Source organism: Balaenoptera acutorostrata, chromosome 9 (genome assembly GCF_949987535.1).
Source record: "Balaenoptera acutorostrata chromosome 9, mBalAcu1.1, whole genome shotgun sequence".
NCBI classification, from domain to species: domain Eukaryota; kingdom Metazoa; phylum Chordata; class Mammalia; order Artiodactyla; family Balaenopteridae; genus Balaenoptera; species Balaenoptera acutorostrata.
Window position 1 is genome coordinate 24,821,760 of NC_080072.1, and position 20,772 is coordinate 24,842,531.

A 20,772-nucleotide genomic window follows, 5' to 3' on the forward strand; every position below is an offset into this window, starting at 1 on the left:
ACATGGAGAAAAGACAAAGTGCACTGGTTCAGGCACCATTTTGTCACATCCCCTTGACGTGGCAAAAAAGTTTTGCTACAGCCCTTTCCCTCATTTGCTCCTCTTTCGCTTCACAAAGTGAATGTACAAATAAAACATAAAATCATCATCCCATACTATCTAGTTGGAGGCTACAGGAACATTTTAGGGCAAGGAATAAGAAGCAATGGATGTCAGTGAATCATTCTTCCCATAAACACAAGTAGGAAATGTCTTTGGAATGTAACAGGTACAATGTTGAGTGGTACAGAAATTTCACTGAAATATTTATAGAAGCTGTTTCTAATAACTATCACAAAATGATTTTGCTGAAATAAGTCCTGAGTGAAACAGAGGTCACACAAACCATAAACACCATCACTATTGCTGGCTCTTGGATCCAAAGTCCACCCACACTGCTGCCTCTGGGGAGATTTAATGTGCTCCAGATGATTCTGGAGGGAAACACTGGAATATTAGGCACCCACGTCTACACTGCAGCCTTTACATATTAAAAGAAAAGAGTATCAAGATCTTTGTAGGACAAAACGTGGCTGACTCTATTATTTAATAATAATAATAGTAGTAGTAGTAATAGTAATAGTAATTATTCAAAAAAGAGGAAAGGCTAACTAATCCAAATCCAAATCCCAAATGGATATTCTCCCAGAAGAAGTCCTGCCTGTTGATGGTCTCTAGACACTCTTGTTCATCTTTCCTTTAAGAGGTATCACACCATTCCATGGTTGAAGCCAATTGTAACGTTCCTGACATCATCAATTTGACGGAAACTCTTTCTGTTCATCCGTATGGAGACTTAATATTGATTCTGAAGCTCTTTTACTGGCTTGGTTTTCCATAATGGTTATCATCAGAGCCTCTAGCCACCATGTGCATAAAATGTGTAATGGGTCTTCAGCCACACAACATAACGGCTCCAACCTCACCATTCACACTCATCTTCCTTTGTGACATACGGATCCATTCACTCTGCCAAATTCATTCCTTGGCTTTCCTTCCTTTTAAGCCTGTCCTTACATGTGTTTCCTTCCTAGAAAAACTTTCTCCAACTACTTTTCTCTGACTACCCAGGGTTTTTTCCATTTTTCAAAAACCAGATCCAATCTACCTTTCTCTGATGTTCTCCAAGGGGTCCTCTGAATTTCTTTTGTGTTTATTGCTAGCAACATTCATTTGACATCTATTACTTACTGTCTTGTACTGTTAGATTTATTTTGAAGCTAACTGGTTTTTTTTCCTAGCTAACTTTTAAATTCCTTAAGAGCATGGACCATGAATTAAGTGTACATTGTTTGTCTCCATAATGCATTGCACATAAAGTATTAATACAATTCTATTAGCAGATATTTAAGACGATTGTACTTTAAGGGATATATGATCACTAATATTTGGGTACAACATAGTTAGGGTGTTCTGGAGAAATGAAACCATAGAAACTGTTAAATTGATTTTGGAGATAACTTTGTTTAACTCAATACCAAGAGACATTATCATTGCATTCTGAGAACTCATTTCAGTAGTTTTGTGTCATGTATACCCTTGGGAGTTTGGACCCAGATAATATATTTAATGCTACGACTGAAAATTCATATCCCCATATTGGTTCTTTTCTTGATCTCCCTTTTTGGAATGTTACATTTCTGTGATCAAGACATCTTGTTAAATTAAAAATAAATAAATAAAACTTGCATAATTCTATTCATGGATATAGTAAGGAACATGAATTCTTCCAATTTGTAAACACTGAGAAAAGAGAGGCACCACCTGCTACCAACTCTTTCAGATTCTCTCAGGAATGCTGTCATCTGGTTCTGATAAAGGAAAAATTCCTTTTAAATATAAAAATTTGTTAAATAAAATAACAATCTTCCATTCTTTCAGAACTCCAGCTAGTATTTTCTTACTCTCTCTTGTTTAATTCTGTTTTTGAATTGCTTATAGGTAAATAAGAATGCTAATTAAGAAAACAAGGATTCCATCTTGTGTAAAAGTTGTCCATTCATTAAATTCACGAACATTTATTGATGGACAAGAGTGGTCTAAATCCTAAGTCACTGGGTATAGTATTTATTTCTAAGTGTGCAAGAGTAATTAATACCATTTTCTGAGCCTTTTAGTTACCTGTTTGGAATGAGTACTCATCAGTTTTTGATCTCTAAGATTTCTCTACCAAAGACAAGTTTTATCTTTGGGTCTATAATGGAGACAGTCACTGAATCTATCACTTCACTCTTTTTAAAACCCTGCACTTAGAAGTAAATGGAAAAGAAATCTTGAAACTGCTCCTCTTCAGAGGAAATGACTTCTACTCCCATCATCTTAGGACTAATCCTTCTTTAACCTTCCTGCCAAATTCTCCACTCTCATCTAGGACTTCAGATTCAGATGCATGTGCATATCACTCTTACCAAGAAAACTAATTTTTGAAGAAACTTAAAGTTCCTTAGGAAAGCAGACTGGTCTAAAGCCAAGGGCATATTTCTAGGAAAATAGCCATTTGGGAGCTTTCAAAAACATAATATATAAAAAAGCTCAGAGATTATTACCCATCCTTCTTTCTGTTTGATGACCTCGTCCCATTGGATGTGAGACTGGGTCGGAGAAGTAAGTCCAGGAACGGTCCTCTTGGCTCTGCGTTGTCACTCTTTGATTTGGATGGCTGTCATGGGCTGAGGCTGCTGTGACAATGCAGTTCAAGCAATTGTCAAAGTGTTAGTTGATATTTGGCCAGGGATACACTGATTTTTTTAAAGGCTTTATTTTCTATACAAGACAATAAAACCGTCTTCCGGATCTAGAGGGCCAGGAAGTTGCAGAATGTTTTAGCAGGTATAGGTTCATTCATGCTCAATTTTCCTAGCAATCAGCATGTGAACTAGAGGACACAAAAGCATTAACGACTTCTCCAGTGGATAGATTAGAAGTTATAGACATCAAATGAAGATGGAGGAGAAATAGTTCTTTACCCACACCATGTTGCCACCATCCCCTAAAGGAGGAAGTGTAGGAGTCCAAACACATGATGTCATTCCTAGACAACCACGTCCCAGTGAAATGCACATTAGGCCAGTAGTGATTTAGAGAAGGAATCAGGTAACAGCTTCCCTTGAGATAAACATGAAAGTAAATGCCATTCATCTCAAAGGCATGAGTGGATCCATTAGAAGCATCACCTTCTAACAGTGAGGTTTATGGCACAGTGGCGTATAAGAACGCAGCACGTGCTTTGGCCTCACTCTGAGCCACTGAAGACGTATAGGTAGAAAAGATGACAATAGTAGCCCCTTAGCAACAACTGCACCACATATCCAGTCACTGAATCCACTGCTCTGCCAGCTATGCATTCAGAAGCTGCCACACACCAGAAGAACATCATGCATTACATTCTATATTGCAAGTAAAAACATAGGGATATTTCTCACTGATGTTAAGTAACGATATGGAATTCACATTCTTTTACAAGAATGCATCTTGCATGCATTTCAATATTTCTGTCACACAGACAAAAGAATCATACACAGGAGCTGGTAGAGCCAAGTTATCTGGCATCACTTAGAAATGTTGACAAGATTGGGTCTAATCTCCCCAGTCCCACAATCCAAATATAGAGAAGAGGTGTTTTTTATAAATCTAAGAAGAAAACATTGTACATTCAAGGAGAAATCTCCAACATGACAAAGGGCCAAATGACACCAGACAGGTGTTTTTCTCAAAATGTCTGGCTCCATTTCTTTGACTACTGAGGTTCTGACGAAAAGCTTTCTAACAAGCCCAGGATTTCATAGAACTGTGTTGTAAAGCCTGGACCCATATCATAGAGCAGATTCCTTTATGAAAGAAAAGGGTGTATTTTATAAGATCAGAGTCCCTGCTACAGTCTTACTAGGGGATGCCCAAAATTAGATCTGAAAGTGACATATGCAAGGGCATATTCTCTGTGTCTCCTTATGTGCCTGTGTCCATTTCTGTTCTGGTGATTTGTTACGAGCACTTAAGGGTTGGCTCTGTGTTGACTGAATGGTAAGTGATTAAGGAACTATAACATCTTGTGACATTTCCTTCAAACTCTTCTTGTTCACTGTCTTCAAGGCCCAGTACTTAACCCCAGAGGAAGTTTTCACCCAAGTCTGCCTGTGAAACCATCCATTACCAGTTGTCCCTGCTGTTGAATGAGAGTCTTCTTTTGGCATTTGGGGATATTCCCCAGGCCATCCATTCTCAAACCACTGCTCTTTCTGGGTAGCGGTTTCTTCTGTTGTACTAGTAGGGGGTGCCCGGGCTGTGAGAAGAATGTCAATTGTGAGCTGTTATTATTCAGTTAATTTCCTTACCAACACATATCTTTCTACCTTAAGAGCATATACATGTGAGAGAGAAGGGAGAAAAGGAAAGCAGGAAGGAGAGACACCACTGATACTCTGAAAGGGATATTAGAAATCAAATGGCCCGATACTTTAGCTTTTCAGATGGGAAAACTGGGGCTCAAAGAAGCTTTGATTTGCTCAAAATCATATAGCCAGGTTGGTACAAAGTTAGGACCAGACCATGGTCTATGAATTCCAGTATTATTCTTATTTTACTAGAGTCTATGGCCTCATACATCCTGTCTGAGAGAACTGTTCGTTGAGAAAACTTAACCTGTCTTCAGTGATTTTGGAGGGAGGAGTATATTATATAACAGTCCATGACAAGATCAGCCCAGTAGGAAGCCTTCTCAAACGGTGGTCACATGACTCATAATTGCACACACTGGAAATACACCAGCAGTGCATTTGCCCAGCATGAAAGATGCTGGGAATGATTGAGATGCTACCCCACTGACATGTTACAAAGTTATGTCTATGGAGCATCTAGAATTGCCAAAATGACTTTTTAAGAAAATTAATTCAGTGGAGAAAAACTTTTCCAGCCAGTGTTTGGCATTATATAAATAGTAGGAGTGTGTGACAGGCTTAAAATTTCAAACGCTCAGTGTTGTAATTGTCCAGTTTTAAAAAGGGCATAATGAATGAAATGAACTTGTATCGGGGTGCCTTTGGTAAAAATCAGAAAGCCACTGACATTTTCATCTGTAGCGACTAATACTAAAGTTTTAGTTCATCAAGTAAATGAGAGTGTTATAATACTGTATATCAACTATACCTCAATTAAAAAAAAGAAAAAGAAAATGAGACTGTATAAACTTGCCAAGCTGAAGTATACTTTGCAACTTGTAAAACTGGTTTATTTCATTATTTTAGAAATTAATATGTATGATTTGATAATTGCGAAGACACTTAAAAAATAAAACGTACTGTCCTTGTTTCACCCTTGCATTGGCCAAAACATTCCTGGGGTTAACTGGTTATCCAGAGGAAGGGGAAAAAAAACCCCAAATCTTAAGTTTTACCTCCCCCCTGACTAAATCACTACCTCCTGACAAATAATAAAGTTAGAGAAAACACTGGGTGTAATTACAAAAAAAAGAAAAATTAACCCAAAACATAGACTGCATACTTAAAGTTTAAAAAAAAGAAAGGAAAAAAAAATGTGCACACACACGCACACATGCACACACACACACTATTCTATACTACTTCTACCTCTCTCTTTATAAAACACAATGATCCTTTAAATATCCAGTAACCCCTTGTTGTCTTCAATATATGGGTTAGCAGAGTAATGGATTTCCATTGCAAATGACTCTCTTCTGGAAGTTGTAAATGTTCTTTTGATAACACCCAGAATCACCAACCAGAATCACTTATGTTTTGCAAGTCCTGATAAAAGAATTGCTGCAGCAGCTGCTGCTTTCCCTCTGTTAGGTTCTGTTATGTCCTATTTTTCAACTACCCTCCAGTAATCATGTCCCTCCCCCCCCATCTTTTGACAATAGGATCATTAATTCCAAGGCTCTTAGTTTTCCACTTTTTAAGTACAAACCGCCTTAAATAATTTCTAAAATACACTGCTAGGACCCAAAGGGACTGGTACAGAATCCCATTCTGAAGAGAATTCTGTTTCTTATGTCCTTCTTCTATCAGAAGACTCTTTTGTTAACTCAGCCCATAATCCACATGTGTATATCGAATCTGTTGGGGTCAATAATGAGATGTAGGCCTGTTGGGTGTATTCAGTACAATGCCCAGGAGGTAGTGACCTATTCAGTCCTAGCTGATGTCTGAAACTTTTCTTTTGTTGTCTGAAGACCTCCTCAAACCATGGATTCCCAAACTCCTTTGGCTTCTAAGTGATTGTTTCTTACATTTTTGCTTTAGGTGTATTCAAGGCTATGAGAATCATGGTTGAACCATAATTTCTAAAATGCTACAAGCTGTTATCCTAAATTAAAGCTTCTTTTATTCCAAACATCATAGGCATCTCTCTGAGAGACAGATAAAAAAAAAAGAGTATACACTTCTTACTTCTTTTTTTGTCCTATCCTCATAGGCCAGTAGTGAGACCTGAAATTGTTTTAGGAAACCTGAGATGTTTGCACATAAGTAAAAATAACAGCATCAAAGCCTTCCCCAAGTTATCTTGGGCTTAAAAACACAAAAAGAACAGTCAAGGAATTCATATATAGACCATCTGAGCGATTGACTTCCTTCCAAAGAGTACAAGTGATGCCTTTCTACAATGCAGTGAGGAACAGAATGTGAAAAAGAAACTGGATTCATCAAAGATCTTTATAGAAAATAAGAATTCCAAAGACCCTTGCACTTGTCATGCTTTCTTTCCAGATCCCACTACTAAGCATCAAAAGAACACATGCTTCTTCATACATTTCCATAAAAACACACAAATTACCCAAATGGAACCTCTGGGAAACTTTAACACAAAAACTGTATCTCAGATATTTTTAAACATTTTAACTTTTTAAACATTTTGGCCTTTTGGGCCACCTGACAAGTTAGCATTTTATTCCAATTTCTAAGAAATTGTGTGCAGATTTGGCAGCTTTTCATGCTCTGGGGATAAAAGAAATGACTGTGTGGAAATAGAAGATGTAGCCAATGTCTGCAAAAAGGTCTTCCCTATTCTCGGGAGTGACTTCACTAACTCAACTAAACCAGAACTGATGACTGCCATCCTTCTTACTTGTGCCTGTAGGATGCTGGGTCTCCTCTTCATCATGATATCCGTGGTGACTGAGAGAAGAGTGCGTTTCCTGGGTCCATTTTTCTCCATAAGCACTGGTGCTACTTCTGTCCACATCTATCGTGATGATGGTTACATACACTGTGACTTTTTATCAACCAACTTTTGATTGTTCTGTTTTTTCATTAAAGTACATGCCATCTAATGGTTCGATGCCTAAATAGTACCTCTGAGTATCTCCTCTTAATACTTTTGAGTGAATTCACTAATATCTCCCAAGAGAAAACCAACCGGCATGGAAATTTCTTAATGATTACCTGTTATTATACTACAACCACTTTATCAAGAGGAGCACCACAAACCATTTTAACTTTTTCATTTTTATAATAAAGCAACATAAAATATCTTGTGCCCAGATGATATAATTGGCAAATGACTCCTAAGCTGAATTGAGTATCCTCATGAAAGTTCACTAAGAATTTGTGATGAGATATTAACTGAATTTCCCACTGTGTCCCGATGATTGACCTTTGCAGCATCAAAGACTTTGAGGGAAAAAAATCTTTAATTAAGTATGCGTAGCCCATTACCAGTCATCCTTGTGGTTGTCTGAAGTGATACTTCTGGATTCGAATGGCCTGGGCTCAGGTGCGTCCAATCCTGGTTCTGTTGTGGGTGGTTAAAAACCCGTGGTGTGGTTGAAACTGTGATAATGATGATTGAAGTAATTAGGAGAATGTTATTTCTTGAGCCTTCACCACTTGTTTTGCATATCTCTCCCTTCTTCAGTCTATAGAGTAATTCATCTATACCAGGCTGTATAGATGGTTGAGTGGAAATGAAGGGAAAGCAGAGAGTGCCTTCAGCTTGATTCAGCCATACTGTCAAGCATCTCAGTGTCCTTTGCATTCTGTCAGAGAACACGTAGGGGTCAGAACATGAGATCTTCTGGAGAAAGCAGCCAAAGAAGCTGCAGCAGGAGGAAGAGCAGCTTTGAAAACACCAGCCCTACACCAAGGAGAACCAAAGACGTCAGCGCTTTGCCTGTCCATGCAGTCTGTAATTACCCTCTGCAACTGAAAGCCCAAGGAATCTGTAACACTGCCAAGTGTGCTACATGTAGATCCTCAGGCTGAAGAGTAGATACCTGAAAAGTTATACCATGATGACCAGTTTACATTATTAGTAGTTTTGGTGGGGAAAGAAATACCCTGAGCAGCCAGAGCTTTCCTATAGATGATTCTAACAAAGAATATCTACCTAGAACAGCCGTATGATTTAGCTATACATTTCTGAATATTTATATTTATCACACACCTATGGTATTCTCATCAAACACAAAGCATTTCATGAGCAAGCCATTCACAGCCAATGAAAGAAAACCAAGACGCATACATTCAGTAGAAAACACCATAGGTAACCAACCACCATCACAGCAGCTCCCCGAAGATAAAAAGGGGCGTACATCCACCAGTGCCCTGATACTGTCACCCAAAATGATAGGGCTGGAAGAGGAGATGCACCTGACAGAAGAACCATGACAAAATCAGAATCAATGTCTTTTGTGAAAGGTTATTTGCAAATACATCCTAATTCTTTCAAACTTTATTTTGATACCCAAATAATACAAAACTCTTTTCAGAACTATAATACTATCAGCTCTACTTCACAAGTTAATAAAATCAGGTTTAGAATCATTAACTACATTCTCAGTAAGCATGAAAAACTGGCAGTTATCACACCCCTACAGAAGAGAGAGGGCATCCTGCTGAATTACGTGCACAGGTGCCAAGAAGACAAGTGAGCTGAAATCGGAAAATATGCCACAGAGATGAAAAAGTATCAAGGGACGTTTTCCCCTGGAGCTTGATGATACGATTTATTTTCAGGTTGATCTGTTTGGCTTGCCACTCAAGAGGGTTTAGTTTCTCAAGTGTCAAGACCACATCTTTCCTGATGCCCGACTTAGAAGATGTGGTCACATCCTGAACCCAGCAGACAGTATAACAGTAAAGCTCCAGTGTCTTGGGGTATTTGCTTTTCTTTTTGAAGTAACTCAAGAGAGTTTTTTTTGTTAGGTCTCTAAGCTCTGCAGGGGTGTCCAACTAAGGAATACACTACTTGAAAGCTTAGATATAAAGCATATAGTTCATCTCGAGTATTTGTTGTATCGATGTCATATACTCAGATGCCTCAGGCCTAAGCTATGCTTTTGGACCCCTCCCTCCTGGGGTGCTGTCTTTTTGGGGATGAAACCCTCAGTTTCCAGTTGGACGGACAGGGCTTCTGTGACCTGAGAGAGCTCATGTAGCACCTCAAAGGCACATCTTCTCTAAAAAAAAAGGCAGAGCTGTGATGGAGTCAGGTTCAGGATTCTCATCTCGGTTCAGCAATACCTCAGATCGTGACAGGTATGTATAGGAAACTCAGTCATTTGGCAGAATATTAGACCAACCTTTGAATTTTTTTTTAAGGACCTTTCAGCTCAATTTCCATCTCTGTTCCCAAACAGTTTTATAATTGTCACGAATTTGGATACTATTATGCAATGGTTTCACGATTTGTTTTTAATAATTGGCACTGTTTTGTTATATAGCTCAGCTTTAACACATAAATAAACAAAACAGGAAGTACCTGAGGCATTAGGAATTTTATAAAAGATATTTTTTCCATTTCTCCTCCAAATATATTTTGGTTTCCACGAAAAAAAAAATCAGTTTTTTCCTTCACAATCTCATCAAGGTATAATTAACATGTGATCATAGGCTTATGCTCATTTTTCATATTAACTATTTCCTAAGATCGATACTCTTGGGCATCACTCAGATTAATCGATAAGCCTGGCATAGGTGGTTCTACAGGAATTGATTATTCTTACTGGTGCTGGAGATAAAATCTTCATCATCATCAATGCCTGATCCAGAATAACTGGGGTGTCTGTCACTTTCATCTTCATTTTCTTCAGTTGGCTCCCAGCCTGCTGAGATGATATTTGAATCCGTACCTGTTGTGGTGACTTGCATTAGTGGCTGAGCTGGATGCCAAGCAACCCATTTGACAAAGGAAGAAAATCAGGCACAGAATGTATAAAAGAATTCCCAAGATCATAAGAAGAAAGTGAGAGATTTGACTTCTATACCCCAAATTCTTATATTCTGGTCTCTGAAGCTAATGTATAGATCTAAAAACAACTGGCTATGATCTTTATAACTGAACACTCTTTTTAAGGAAGTTAAAAGAATAAATATGGACATAACCTCACCAAACAAGTAAAAGAAAAAAAAGGCCAATAAACACAGCCCCATGCTTTCAGATGCATTTATTATTAACTTATTAACCATTTGCCATGAAAGCTAGGGTGTCAAGAATAGAATGAAAAGGTTTCACACGTGCCTATTTGTTTTATCAAGCCACCTTCAGTAAAACCTTGGAATCTAAACACGTCAGTCATTTCTAAAAATCCCTTAGTTGTATTCACTATTTGCTATTCACCCAGCTATTAGGTTTGATCTTCTCTAGCATTCGATTACTGTAGCTCTGAACGCAAAGGAAAGCTACACTGCAGTTCCCATCAATCCTTCAGCATGTAGACAAAAAAAAAAAAAAAAAAAAATTAGTCAATTAACAGAGAAATTTTGCGGGGCATTTATTAGTCAACCAAAAGGGTTGACTAGAGTGGATTGCAGCCAATATTTGGGAAAATTCTCACTTTTTCCCTTTTGGATGCAATCCTAGGAAAGGAGATGGAAAGCCTCCACCTCTTCGCAGTGGTTACTGTAGCTGTCTCTTTACTAGAAAGGGGTTTCCTATATTTTGAATGAGATTCATGCTATCTTTCAGAATGACCATTTATCTTTGCATCCTATGAGTATTTATCCCAAAAACAGTTCCATTGATGGAGATTTTTGTTAGCTCTACCTATGCTATTTTATTTTCACATGAAAAGTCAAGAACTTTTTATCACTTCAGTCATTTTAGAACATCTTTCAGAGTCAAAGTTTTGTTCTGTCATTGAGAAAGACCTAGCCCCCTTTTCCAGCCCCCATATTAGCCTCCTCTTGGGCTACATTAATTCTATAGAATAGAAAGAAGAAATCTGCTTACTTAGTACTAGAAAGTCAAACATATAGATCTCAGAGTCATGAAAAACATTTGTGAAACCAGCATGAACTTTAGACTTTGACAATATCCCCGAAGTCAATGAAAATTATTGAAGACTGCCAAGAAAACATATGAAATGAGATAATAATAACTCATTACCAGCCATAATTGTTGTGGTGTGAAGATGAATCTTGGATGTTGATGGCTGAAACCACCAAGAAAACCAATCCTGGACTTCTTGCCTCTTGGTTGCTGTTTTGGAAGTTGTACCACTAGTGCTCATCAAAGCTGTTGTGGGCTTCCTTGGTGGTGCAGTGGTTGAGAATCTGCCTGCCAATGCAGGGGACACGAGTTCGAGCCCTGGTCTGGGAAGATCCCACGTGCCGTGGAGCAACTAAGCCCGTGCGCCACAACTACTGAGCCTGCGCATCTGGAGCCTGTGCTCCGCAACAAGAGAGGTCGCGACAGTGAGAGGCCCGCGCACCGCGATGAAGAGTGGCCCCCGCTTGCCGCAACTGGAGAAAGCCCTCGCACAGAAGGGAAGACCCAACACAGCCATAAATAAATATTAAAAAAACAAAAAAAAAGCTGTTGTAACCATAATTGAATTGATTGTTGAAAGGTTAATTATCAGTGCCTAAGAAATAGCATTGTATGTGCTTTCACTCTTTTACCACTCAAGAGTCATCTATACATGATACAGATGGCGGAAAGAAAGAGAAAAAGCACAGAAGTTCCATTTCTTTCCAAGGCCCAAACCAGGGTTCATAGAATGTCAGAGACGGAAGGACCTTAAACAGCATCTGGTTCATGCTCCTCATCTTGAAGATGAAAAAGCTGTGCTGGACAGATCTTGACTTGTCTGAAGTTAGTCTGATTAAACAAGAGAGAAGTCTCGAGGACAGCATGAGAACTGTCTTTTTGAATTTTGAAAGGCTATAACATAAACAAGGGATTAAATTTTTGTTTGTGTTCCTAAAAGGTCAAACTAGGACCTGTGGTAAGAATTTCAGGGAGATCAATATTCTTCCAGATGTTAGATTTAAAAAGGTAATAATCTGAACTCTCCAACAATGACAGTATTATACAAAAAGTATTATAACCCCCACCATCAGAAAGAGCACTTAGCAGGAAAATTGTGTAAGCGATTAAACGATTAGAAATGTTGATGGAACGAGACCATTTAAGATCCTCCCCACATCTGAGAGTCTTTGATTCTAAAGGATGATGAGTCCTAGCCCATCATCTTCTACACATTCTATCTTGGTCAACCAATGTCATCCTCCAAGAATTTAGGGTATGACATTTCTGCCAGCAGTCCCACACACATAGCCCCAGCAATCCCTGATACGTGGAAGAAGGACCCATGAGGTGGAAGCCTGAAAGAGATGCCATTCCACTTCAGTTGGCGTCCAAATTCCCTAGCAGCCTTGCCCATGGTCACTTTTATATCAACACTAGATTTTGCAAAGCAGAACAGAACATTTTGAGACCCAGTTTTTGATAATAGGATAATCAATCAGGAAAGACAGACGAAGATGAAGTGACCCAATGATCTCACTAACAAGACCAGAAGCAAGAGTCTTGATTTGAAAACTTCCAAAGACTGTCATTTCTGCAACCATGATGTGCATCAGAAGAACAGTAGAGAATAGTAGATAAAAAACTGAAAAAAGTTCAAGCAGAGAGGCTGAAACCATCATTAAATCGCCAAGTACAAAAGTAAAGTGAATTAGATTTCTTTTTTCCAGTTATCAAGAAAGCCCAGAAGTGTCCCAAGATGAAGTACTGACAAGACCTTTTCCTTCACAGTGTTTGTACTATGAAGATGAACATTGTCAACATTTTAAAAATACCATTTTTAAAATTCTGCAGTTTTTCTCTCTCTCTCTCTCTCTAGCATTATCTTAATCAGTATGATATGCAATCATAACATAACATCAGTACTATTTTCCTCACAGGATTATTTGTCAAAATAAAAAATACAGTTTATTCAATGTATTATAAGCTAAGCAAATGTAAAGGACCGTTTTTATAACTCTTTTTCTGCATAAAAAATGCTTAATTATTTTGAAATATTGGCCATATCCTCCATCAATGAAAGTTAATAAGTGAAGATATGCTTATAATATCCCATTGTTATAGACTCTGAATCTTTTTTCCGCAAAAGCTCTCAGACTCTCAAAACACTTTATAGTGATTTAGAATTAACAGTCAAACATCCAGGGAGCTTGTTAGAGGCCTAGATTTTGATATAAAGCAACAGGTCACTTCCCATACTTTACAGTTGAGGTATCAGATGTCCAAACAATTGTTCAGGGCCTATACTTTCCATCTGTAAATCAGTATTTTCCTCTATTATTATTACTGGCTGTGATAATTAGAGCAGTGGAAAGTAGGAGTATGCATTTTCTAATAGACTTCTTTTAAGAGGACATGTTCTGAATTAATCTCTTAATTGAAGCTCTGAAGGAAAAATAATTCTGATTCTATGTGCATGTTGCCAAAGGAAAACAAGTAGGACATTGAGCAGAATCCAGTCATGTCCCCAGACAGTGGGCCTCTCTGTTAAATGAAATGGTACCAGATCCTGTTCTCACTAAGGATGATGACAGAACATCAGTAGGAAACTTCGGCATGATAATGGTTTCCTTTCCCTTAACAATGAAAGGCTTGGCACTTAGGACAACAGATAAGCAAAAGACATAACAGTTTCCCTGCCATTGCTGTTGTTGTCTGATCCTGAGTCTTAGGCTGTGAATTACCAAACGAGGACCATATCCAATTATTTTGCTCCTGAGCTGCTGTATGGCTGTTTGAGTGCACAGCTGAAGTAACTGGATCGATTATGAAAATATCATTTAGTGAGGTCTTTCTAGAAAACCTTCACTCTCAGTCCTGTCTATATAAAATGTATGTGTATATTATAGAGTGAAGATTAGAGAAGAGTGAGACCTGATTTTATCTTTCCAGTCTCCTAAAATCTCTTAGAATCTTAGGACAACATCAGAAATGCAAATTCTTTATGGATAACCACAGAGTGCTACCCATTCTTCAAACTGAGACCCCTGAATACAGGCTCAGAACAAAACCAAGTAGCAACTGAATAACCCGTGATGGAAAAAATATTTTATAGCTACCTGATTGGGTGACCCAGCCATGAACTGGATCATTCATTTATTTTTGGAATATCTTTAGAGGTGCTTGCTTGTATCTTTTGGATCTGTCTATCATTTTACCCAGGAAGCTTGTGATGACAACTAGCATTTCAAAGTTCCACCCACACTCATTAATCTCAAGTCAAGCTTTATACTTGAGCAGGAACTTTGCAAAGGGTGTGTATTCAAAGTGTTGAAATCAGATAAAGCTTTGTCAAGTATCCATCTAACACTTTCTGTCACTTTTAATTCTAATTCAGAATGTGTTTCCAGAAAAGAAACACAACTGCCCAAGTTAGAGAAATTCTGGACTCTATTCAAATTAGAGAAAGGATAATCGGTGCTATTTTGCAATTTGAAATCTCCCACTTGACTCTCAAGCTAGACTTGAGTCCAGAATGTTTCCGTGTAGAAGAGGAATGGCAAAGATCATCAGGATAAACATCTAAACCAGCTGAGATTTTTAAAAACTGTTTTGAGTCATATGCACCCTTGAAAATCTGATATGTTATAGCTTCTCTCCTCAAAAACCAGATCCTACACATAGGTATTCTCAAAGTTTTGCATATTTTTTTTGGTGGCTCTTAAATAGTTTATGGCCTATCATTGAACCTACTGGATGTCCATGAACTCCAGGTTAAAAGCTTTGACTCTATACACACCCAATGTCAACTACCTACACAATATGCTCTATGCTACAAAGGACACATTTGCACAGAATAGACTAGAGAAATTGGAACCAATTTCGCCACTGATGCCCCCAGATAAACCGAGCATCCCCTTGGAAAATCTGCAGACACCACATTCTTACCTCAGTAACTTTATTAAAGATGCAGAACTCTGGCCACCCTCACCCCATAGTACATCAGATAGAGACCAACAGGAAGCAAACATACAAAAGCAAGACAGAAATAGGCATTATTTCTGTCTTCCTAAAAAGAAGTGTATGAGATTTGGGGAAAATGAAAAAAGCTACTGCCTAGACAGCAGAGTTTTCAATTTTCCCCACCCAAGTAGACCATGCCAGACCAAAAAATAAAAATAATGATAAAAATTAAAAAAAAAATATATACACACACACATATATTTTTCTTTTACACCCAGAAGACAAGGAAATAGAGCGTTCCAAGGCAGGAGTCTGCTTCCTGAATTAGTTTAAGTTTTTGGATTCCAAAGAATTCCAGATCACCAATAGAAAAAAGGCTGATGACATACCTCCAGGAAAGCACTTCCAAAAACAACATTTATAATAGAAAGCCTGCTGGAAGTCAAAACCTACCCAGATGGTCGTTCTCACTCGCTCTCCCTATTGCCACCCACTAAGGACCCTTAAGGATGGAATCAGCCACACAAGCCAAAGATACTCTTCTCTGTGCTCAGCCAGCCCTCCTCTTGACCTCTGCCCTCCTGCACGCATTAGGGGAGATTTGCAATCACTCCCTCCTGGTAAGTCCCAACTCTCAGTCCAACACTCATGAGGTTTGGGGATTATCCTCACTGGGCTTAGAAACTATGGTTTATTCATGAACCAGTGCTAACTTGTTTGAGTACACCATACGCTACGTTCAAGTTTCTACCTGAATCTTTTCTTTGACACCTTTCTTCCCATGAGCTGATTTATTTGGTGCTGCCGTATTGGGTTCTATAGCACTTCCATGACTCTCAGGTTGGCTCTGGACTCACTCTGTTGGACATACAAGTCTCTCTCTTCCTAAACTACTGACACTTAACTAAGGGCTCTGGAAGGAGGAAAGCACAATTCTTTTCTCAACCCAAATCCTGAACTATTTGTAGTTAAGTAAACATACTTACCTAAATCATTTCCTTGATTTCTGAACAGTATATAGGCTCCATGAAGGTAGGTCGAACTCTGAGTCCCTAGTAACTAGAGCAATGTCTTGCACAGAGAAGACCTCAAATACCAGTTGAATGAATGACTAGGTTACTAATCCTTACTTCTCCTCAATATTACTTTCTAATGGTGTTTACCGATAGGTCCCAGGCATTAGAATAGCTTGGTACGTAGTAGGTCTTCAAAATATGTTTGCTGACTAAGGCAGGAGAGGTGCGGTCCTTTAAAAGATGTGCTATGAATGTTTATAAAATGTCCTCATTGCCTTTTTTAAAGGACATGTGAAATACTATTTCTCTATAGGCTGTTAGCAGCTTGAATGTTAATTTCATCTGGTTCCCACAAGATATATTTTGTCACTATTTTCTTCTTTGGTGGGAAATGGTACTTTAGGATAGACCCGATCTGCTTCCTGCTGAGACCACTAGTTGTTGCGTTTGCCAACATCTGACAAAATTGCATGTCCTGATGATAAACTCCTTCAATGTGGCTACTTTACGAAGGCAGGGAACTCAAGAAGCAGCAAGTAACTAGCAGCCCCACCTGCCTGGTTTGCAGAAGCTTCTCTCGAGAAGGTTGTCCATGGAATTACAGACAATACAGTGACACAATCTTCGGAGAGCCAATAATCTGGAAAATCATGGGAAGTTTGAAAATATCTGCTTTTTGAAATGTTTCAAAGAATCTAAGGAGAATGACCAGAACCCAACCCTACTTGTATCACTCTTCTCAGCAACATGCTAACAGAAATTTAAGACACTGTTGAGAAAGTAACCTTACATTAAAACCTAAGTGTTCATCGACGGATGAATGGATAAAGAAGATGTGGCACATATATACAATGGAATATTACTCAGCCATAAAAAGAAACAAAATTGAGTTATTTGTAGAGAGGTGGATGGACCTAGAGACGGTCATACAGAGTGGAGTAAGTCAGAAAGAGAAAAATACCGTATGCTAACACATATATATGGAAACTAAAAAAAAAAAAAAAAAATGGTTCTGAAGAACCTAGGGGCAGGACAGGAATAAAGACGCAACGTAGAGAATGGACTTGAGGACACAGGGAATGGGAAGGGTAAGCTGGGACGAAGTGAGAGAGTGGCATGGACATATATACACTACCAAATGTAAAATAGATAGCTAGTGGGAAGCAGCCACATAGCACAGGGAGATCAGCTCAGTGCTTTGCGACCACCTAGAGAGGTGGGATACAGAGGGTGGGAGGGAGATGCATGAGGGAGGAGATATGGGGATATATGTATATGTATAGCTGATTCACTTTGTTATAAAGCAGAAACACACCACTGTAAAGCAATTATACTCCAATAAAGATGTTAAAAAAAAAAATCCTAGTGCTCTGGTGATTTCCCTGGCTTCTGGGTGATGAGGAATAGAAAAGGGCCCTGTCTAGAGCATTTGCAAACCAGTAAATTTCTGCCACACTCTTTGAAGACCCGAGTTCCACCGCTCAAGAGCCATAGCCAGGAAGAGAGAAAATCCACACCATACTAGGAAAGCTGCTCAAGAGGCAGATGCCCTATTTGAGCGTGAATAATCCTCCACAGAAGGAACGCAGCCCATCCGGAAACCTGTTTTAAAACAAACCATAGGGGAAAAGCAAAGAAGGAAGCAGAGAAGGAGACAAGGGGAAAATGTAAACACTTTCCAATGAAACTGAAGCACCAGGGCCAAAAACCCAAAGAAATCTAACGCAGTGTTTACATATTTGCACTCTAGCTGTCCCAAAGTAACGTTACCCACATAACCAAGCAAGAATTAAGAACCTTCCCCTACCAGCTGGGATAGCAAACTCTTAAGCAGATTAATTTGATCAGATAACTCCTTCAGGTATGCTTCCTTAGACCAAAAACAAAGGAATTGTTTAGCAAATCATGGGTGGTGAATACGACTAATTATTACTCAATTAATAATATGAATATAAATCAGGTTAAAACCTAAAAATATAAAATTAAACGGAGAAAAGTAGCAGATGAAATGGCATGCATACGCTGTGATCACAACTTTATGAAAACAGTCTTATCCACAGATGGATACGAACAAGAAGGAAACATGCAAAAATGAAAATAGCTTCTGCATCCGGCTTGAATTGTCACCGTATCTCTGGGACAAGAGAACAAAGGAAGTTCTTCTGAAAAACTTCCAATATGGTACTTCTCGTAGAGGAAAAAAAAAAAAAAGGTAGTCAGTAGCCGTCAATGTATACAGTGCACTGACAACCACGGCAGCCCGCCTCCCCAGATGATGTCACCACCTTCTAGAGACGGAGGCAATCAACGCGTGAGTGCGGATCGCTCAGGAAAGAGCAGAGACGTTTTTTGCAAACGAATCGCTATTGGAAAGCACAGTGATTCATTCTCCTTACTGGTAGTCGGGGTAGTCTCTGGGTTGCTGGAGACCCCGGGACTATCTTGGTCCGGGGTCGGGTACACGGTTGGAAGATGGGTGTGGAAGATGTAGCCCCCTGAAGTGCTTCTCTCACTGGAGGATCCACTGCTCATGTCCTCCTCGGGAGCGGTGCTGGGGTTGATGTCGTCGGGGTTAGTTCTGTATTCCCCTTTCTTGGTGTACCGGGTGCCATCGCGGTTAACAATAGCTGGGAGACAGAGGAGGCACTTTCAGAGCTTGACAGCTGACGTTTTCCGACTGTAGGAAAACTGTGGCCTATCTTAGAAGACTTCAAAGCTATTTTTCTTTTTTATGAAGCAAAACAACACCTAACTACCTCTCTAGTTGGGGGGATAGAGTGACCGATGCACTAAGAAAGTGAACCCTCCCTGCCCACCTACACACCCTGGAGATGGGGAGGGGGAAAGAGGGTGTGTTTGGGAGTCCCCAGTTTCAAATCCCAGCTTTGTGTGGCTCTAGACAAGGTAGGTAACCCTCTGAGCTTCAGTTTCACCATTTGTAAAATAGGGATGATACTAGCTTCTGCTATGAGCACATATGATATGTTGCATGGAAAGTGCTTAGTGTAGTATTCAAGACAGAGCTGGTGCTCAATAAGTGATAATTCTCCTGCCTGGTCCCTACCCTCCCTTCTCAAGTGCATGTAATATTTGTTGCTATTATTTCCATCTATTTCGAGAGAGGATTTGAAATAGGAGACAAAGAAGCGATCGGTCTCAGCAGGGAATATACAAGCATAATTCATTTATTTGTGCTTCACTTTATAGCTTCACAGATACTGTGTTTTACACCTTGAAGACTTGTGGAAACTCTGCGTTGTTAGATAATGGTTAGCATTTTTTAGCAATAAAATATTTTTAATTAAGGCATGTTTTTTAAAACATAATGCTATTACACACTTGGACTACAGTATAGTGTAAACGTAATTTCTATATGTGCTGGGAAACCAAAAAAAATTTATTGCAATATTCGCTTTATTGCGGTGGTCTGAAACCTAACCCGCAATACCTCTGAGGTATGCCTATAAATTTAAAAATCCACGAAGAATTAAATTTTCTTTCTAAGGGGTAAATGTTGTCAGTTTAAATGAACTCCCAGTCCTGGCTAAGAAATCAGCATGCTTAAATATCGACAGAGCCTCTGCCATCTTCTGTGAAATTCAACCTAAAATGAAGAAGCACGGATGTATACAAAGGTCAAAGTCTTTGGTTTAAACAAGCAGATGACTAGATTGACAGGAGAAAGAGCAAGAAGGCCTTCTTTCATTGTTCTCCTCTAAATGTGTTTGTTGCCTTCAAGTGTGGGTCACTCACTGCACAAGTGTGCATTTAGCGGAAATGATTTTCTGCTGTATGGCATTGGTAGGACTAAAGAGTCTGTCTGTCTGCCTATCTAGATTGCCCAAGTAGAACTACTAATAACACATAAATTTGAAAACATTCCAAAGTCTCAATCACCCTAATTATCTCTGCGGATAAAGATCTGACAAGAAAATATGACTAAATTTGAACAGGTCTAAGAGATCTCTCTTGAGAGAGATCCGTGGGGACCAAGGAAATGGGGCATTTATTGAGCATCTACTATGGGCCAGGCGTGCATCAGACACATTATCTTTCTTAATTTTCATGACAAATTTCATATGTTGTTTCATTACTCGGATGAGAAAACTGAGGCTCAGATCACCCGGGTGGTAAAGAACTAGGATTTCAAACCAGGCCTGATGTAGACAGCACACCTCACAGTGCAGGCCTCCCCTTCTTTTTCCAAGGTATAGGCCAGGGGCAATCTCTTACCTAACTGTGGGGGGCTGGAACTGTGTGGTCCAGGAAGATTCTGGTCCCCCTGCCACCATCACCACTGTCCCCATGCACACCGAGGGGTCTGGCTCTTAGGAGGCAGAAATCCAGCCTCCTCGCCACTGTGATACTTCTCAAAAAATGAGGCTCAGAGTCGATCAGATCAAGGTTAACAGGTTGACCTATTTGAAAGTTCTGGCTGAAATATTCTGTTTTCCGCAGTGCCAACTGCCTACTTCTGAGGATAATCAAGATGGTTTTAGGTCGACATGTTGTAAATCATGATGAAACGCGTATCAGGAAGTTTATATCCTTT

General features: G+C 39.2%; 1 protein-coding gene across 20 annotated transcripts in view; it reads right to left on the bottom strand.

Annotated features, from left to right (window-relative positions):
• The window catches only part of CD44 (CD44 molecule (Indian blood group)), an 88,290-nt gene that overhangs the window by 20,043 nt on the left and 47,475 nt on the right, over positions 1-20,772 (bottom strand). For 4 of the 20 annotated variants that reach the window (XM_057551999.1, XM_007181067.2, XM_057552003.1 and 1 more), the window contains exons 5-11: positions 18,617-18,847; positions 11,380-11,550; positions 9,998-10,153; positions 7,710-7,823; positions 7,120-7,236; positions 4,190-4,318; positions 2,586-2,717 (exon numbers count right to left, since the gene is read on the bottom strand). In XM_057551999.1, coding sequence (XP_057407982.1) covers positions 2,586-2,717; positions 4,190-4,318; positions 7,120-7,236; positions 7,710-7,823; positions 9,998-10,153; positions 11,380-11,550; positions 18,617-18,847 — 1,050 coding nt within the window. The remainder of the gene's footprint in view (positions 1-2,585; positions 2,718-4,189; positions 4,319-7,119; positions 7,237-7,709; positions 7,824-9,997; positions 10,154-11,379; positions 11,551-18,616; positions 18,848-20,772) is intronic. The other 16 variants (XM_007181073.3, XM_007181074.3, XM_007181076.3 and 13 more) reach the window with 13 other exon arrangements.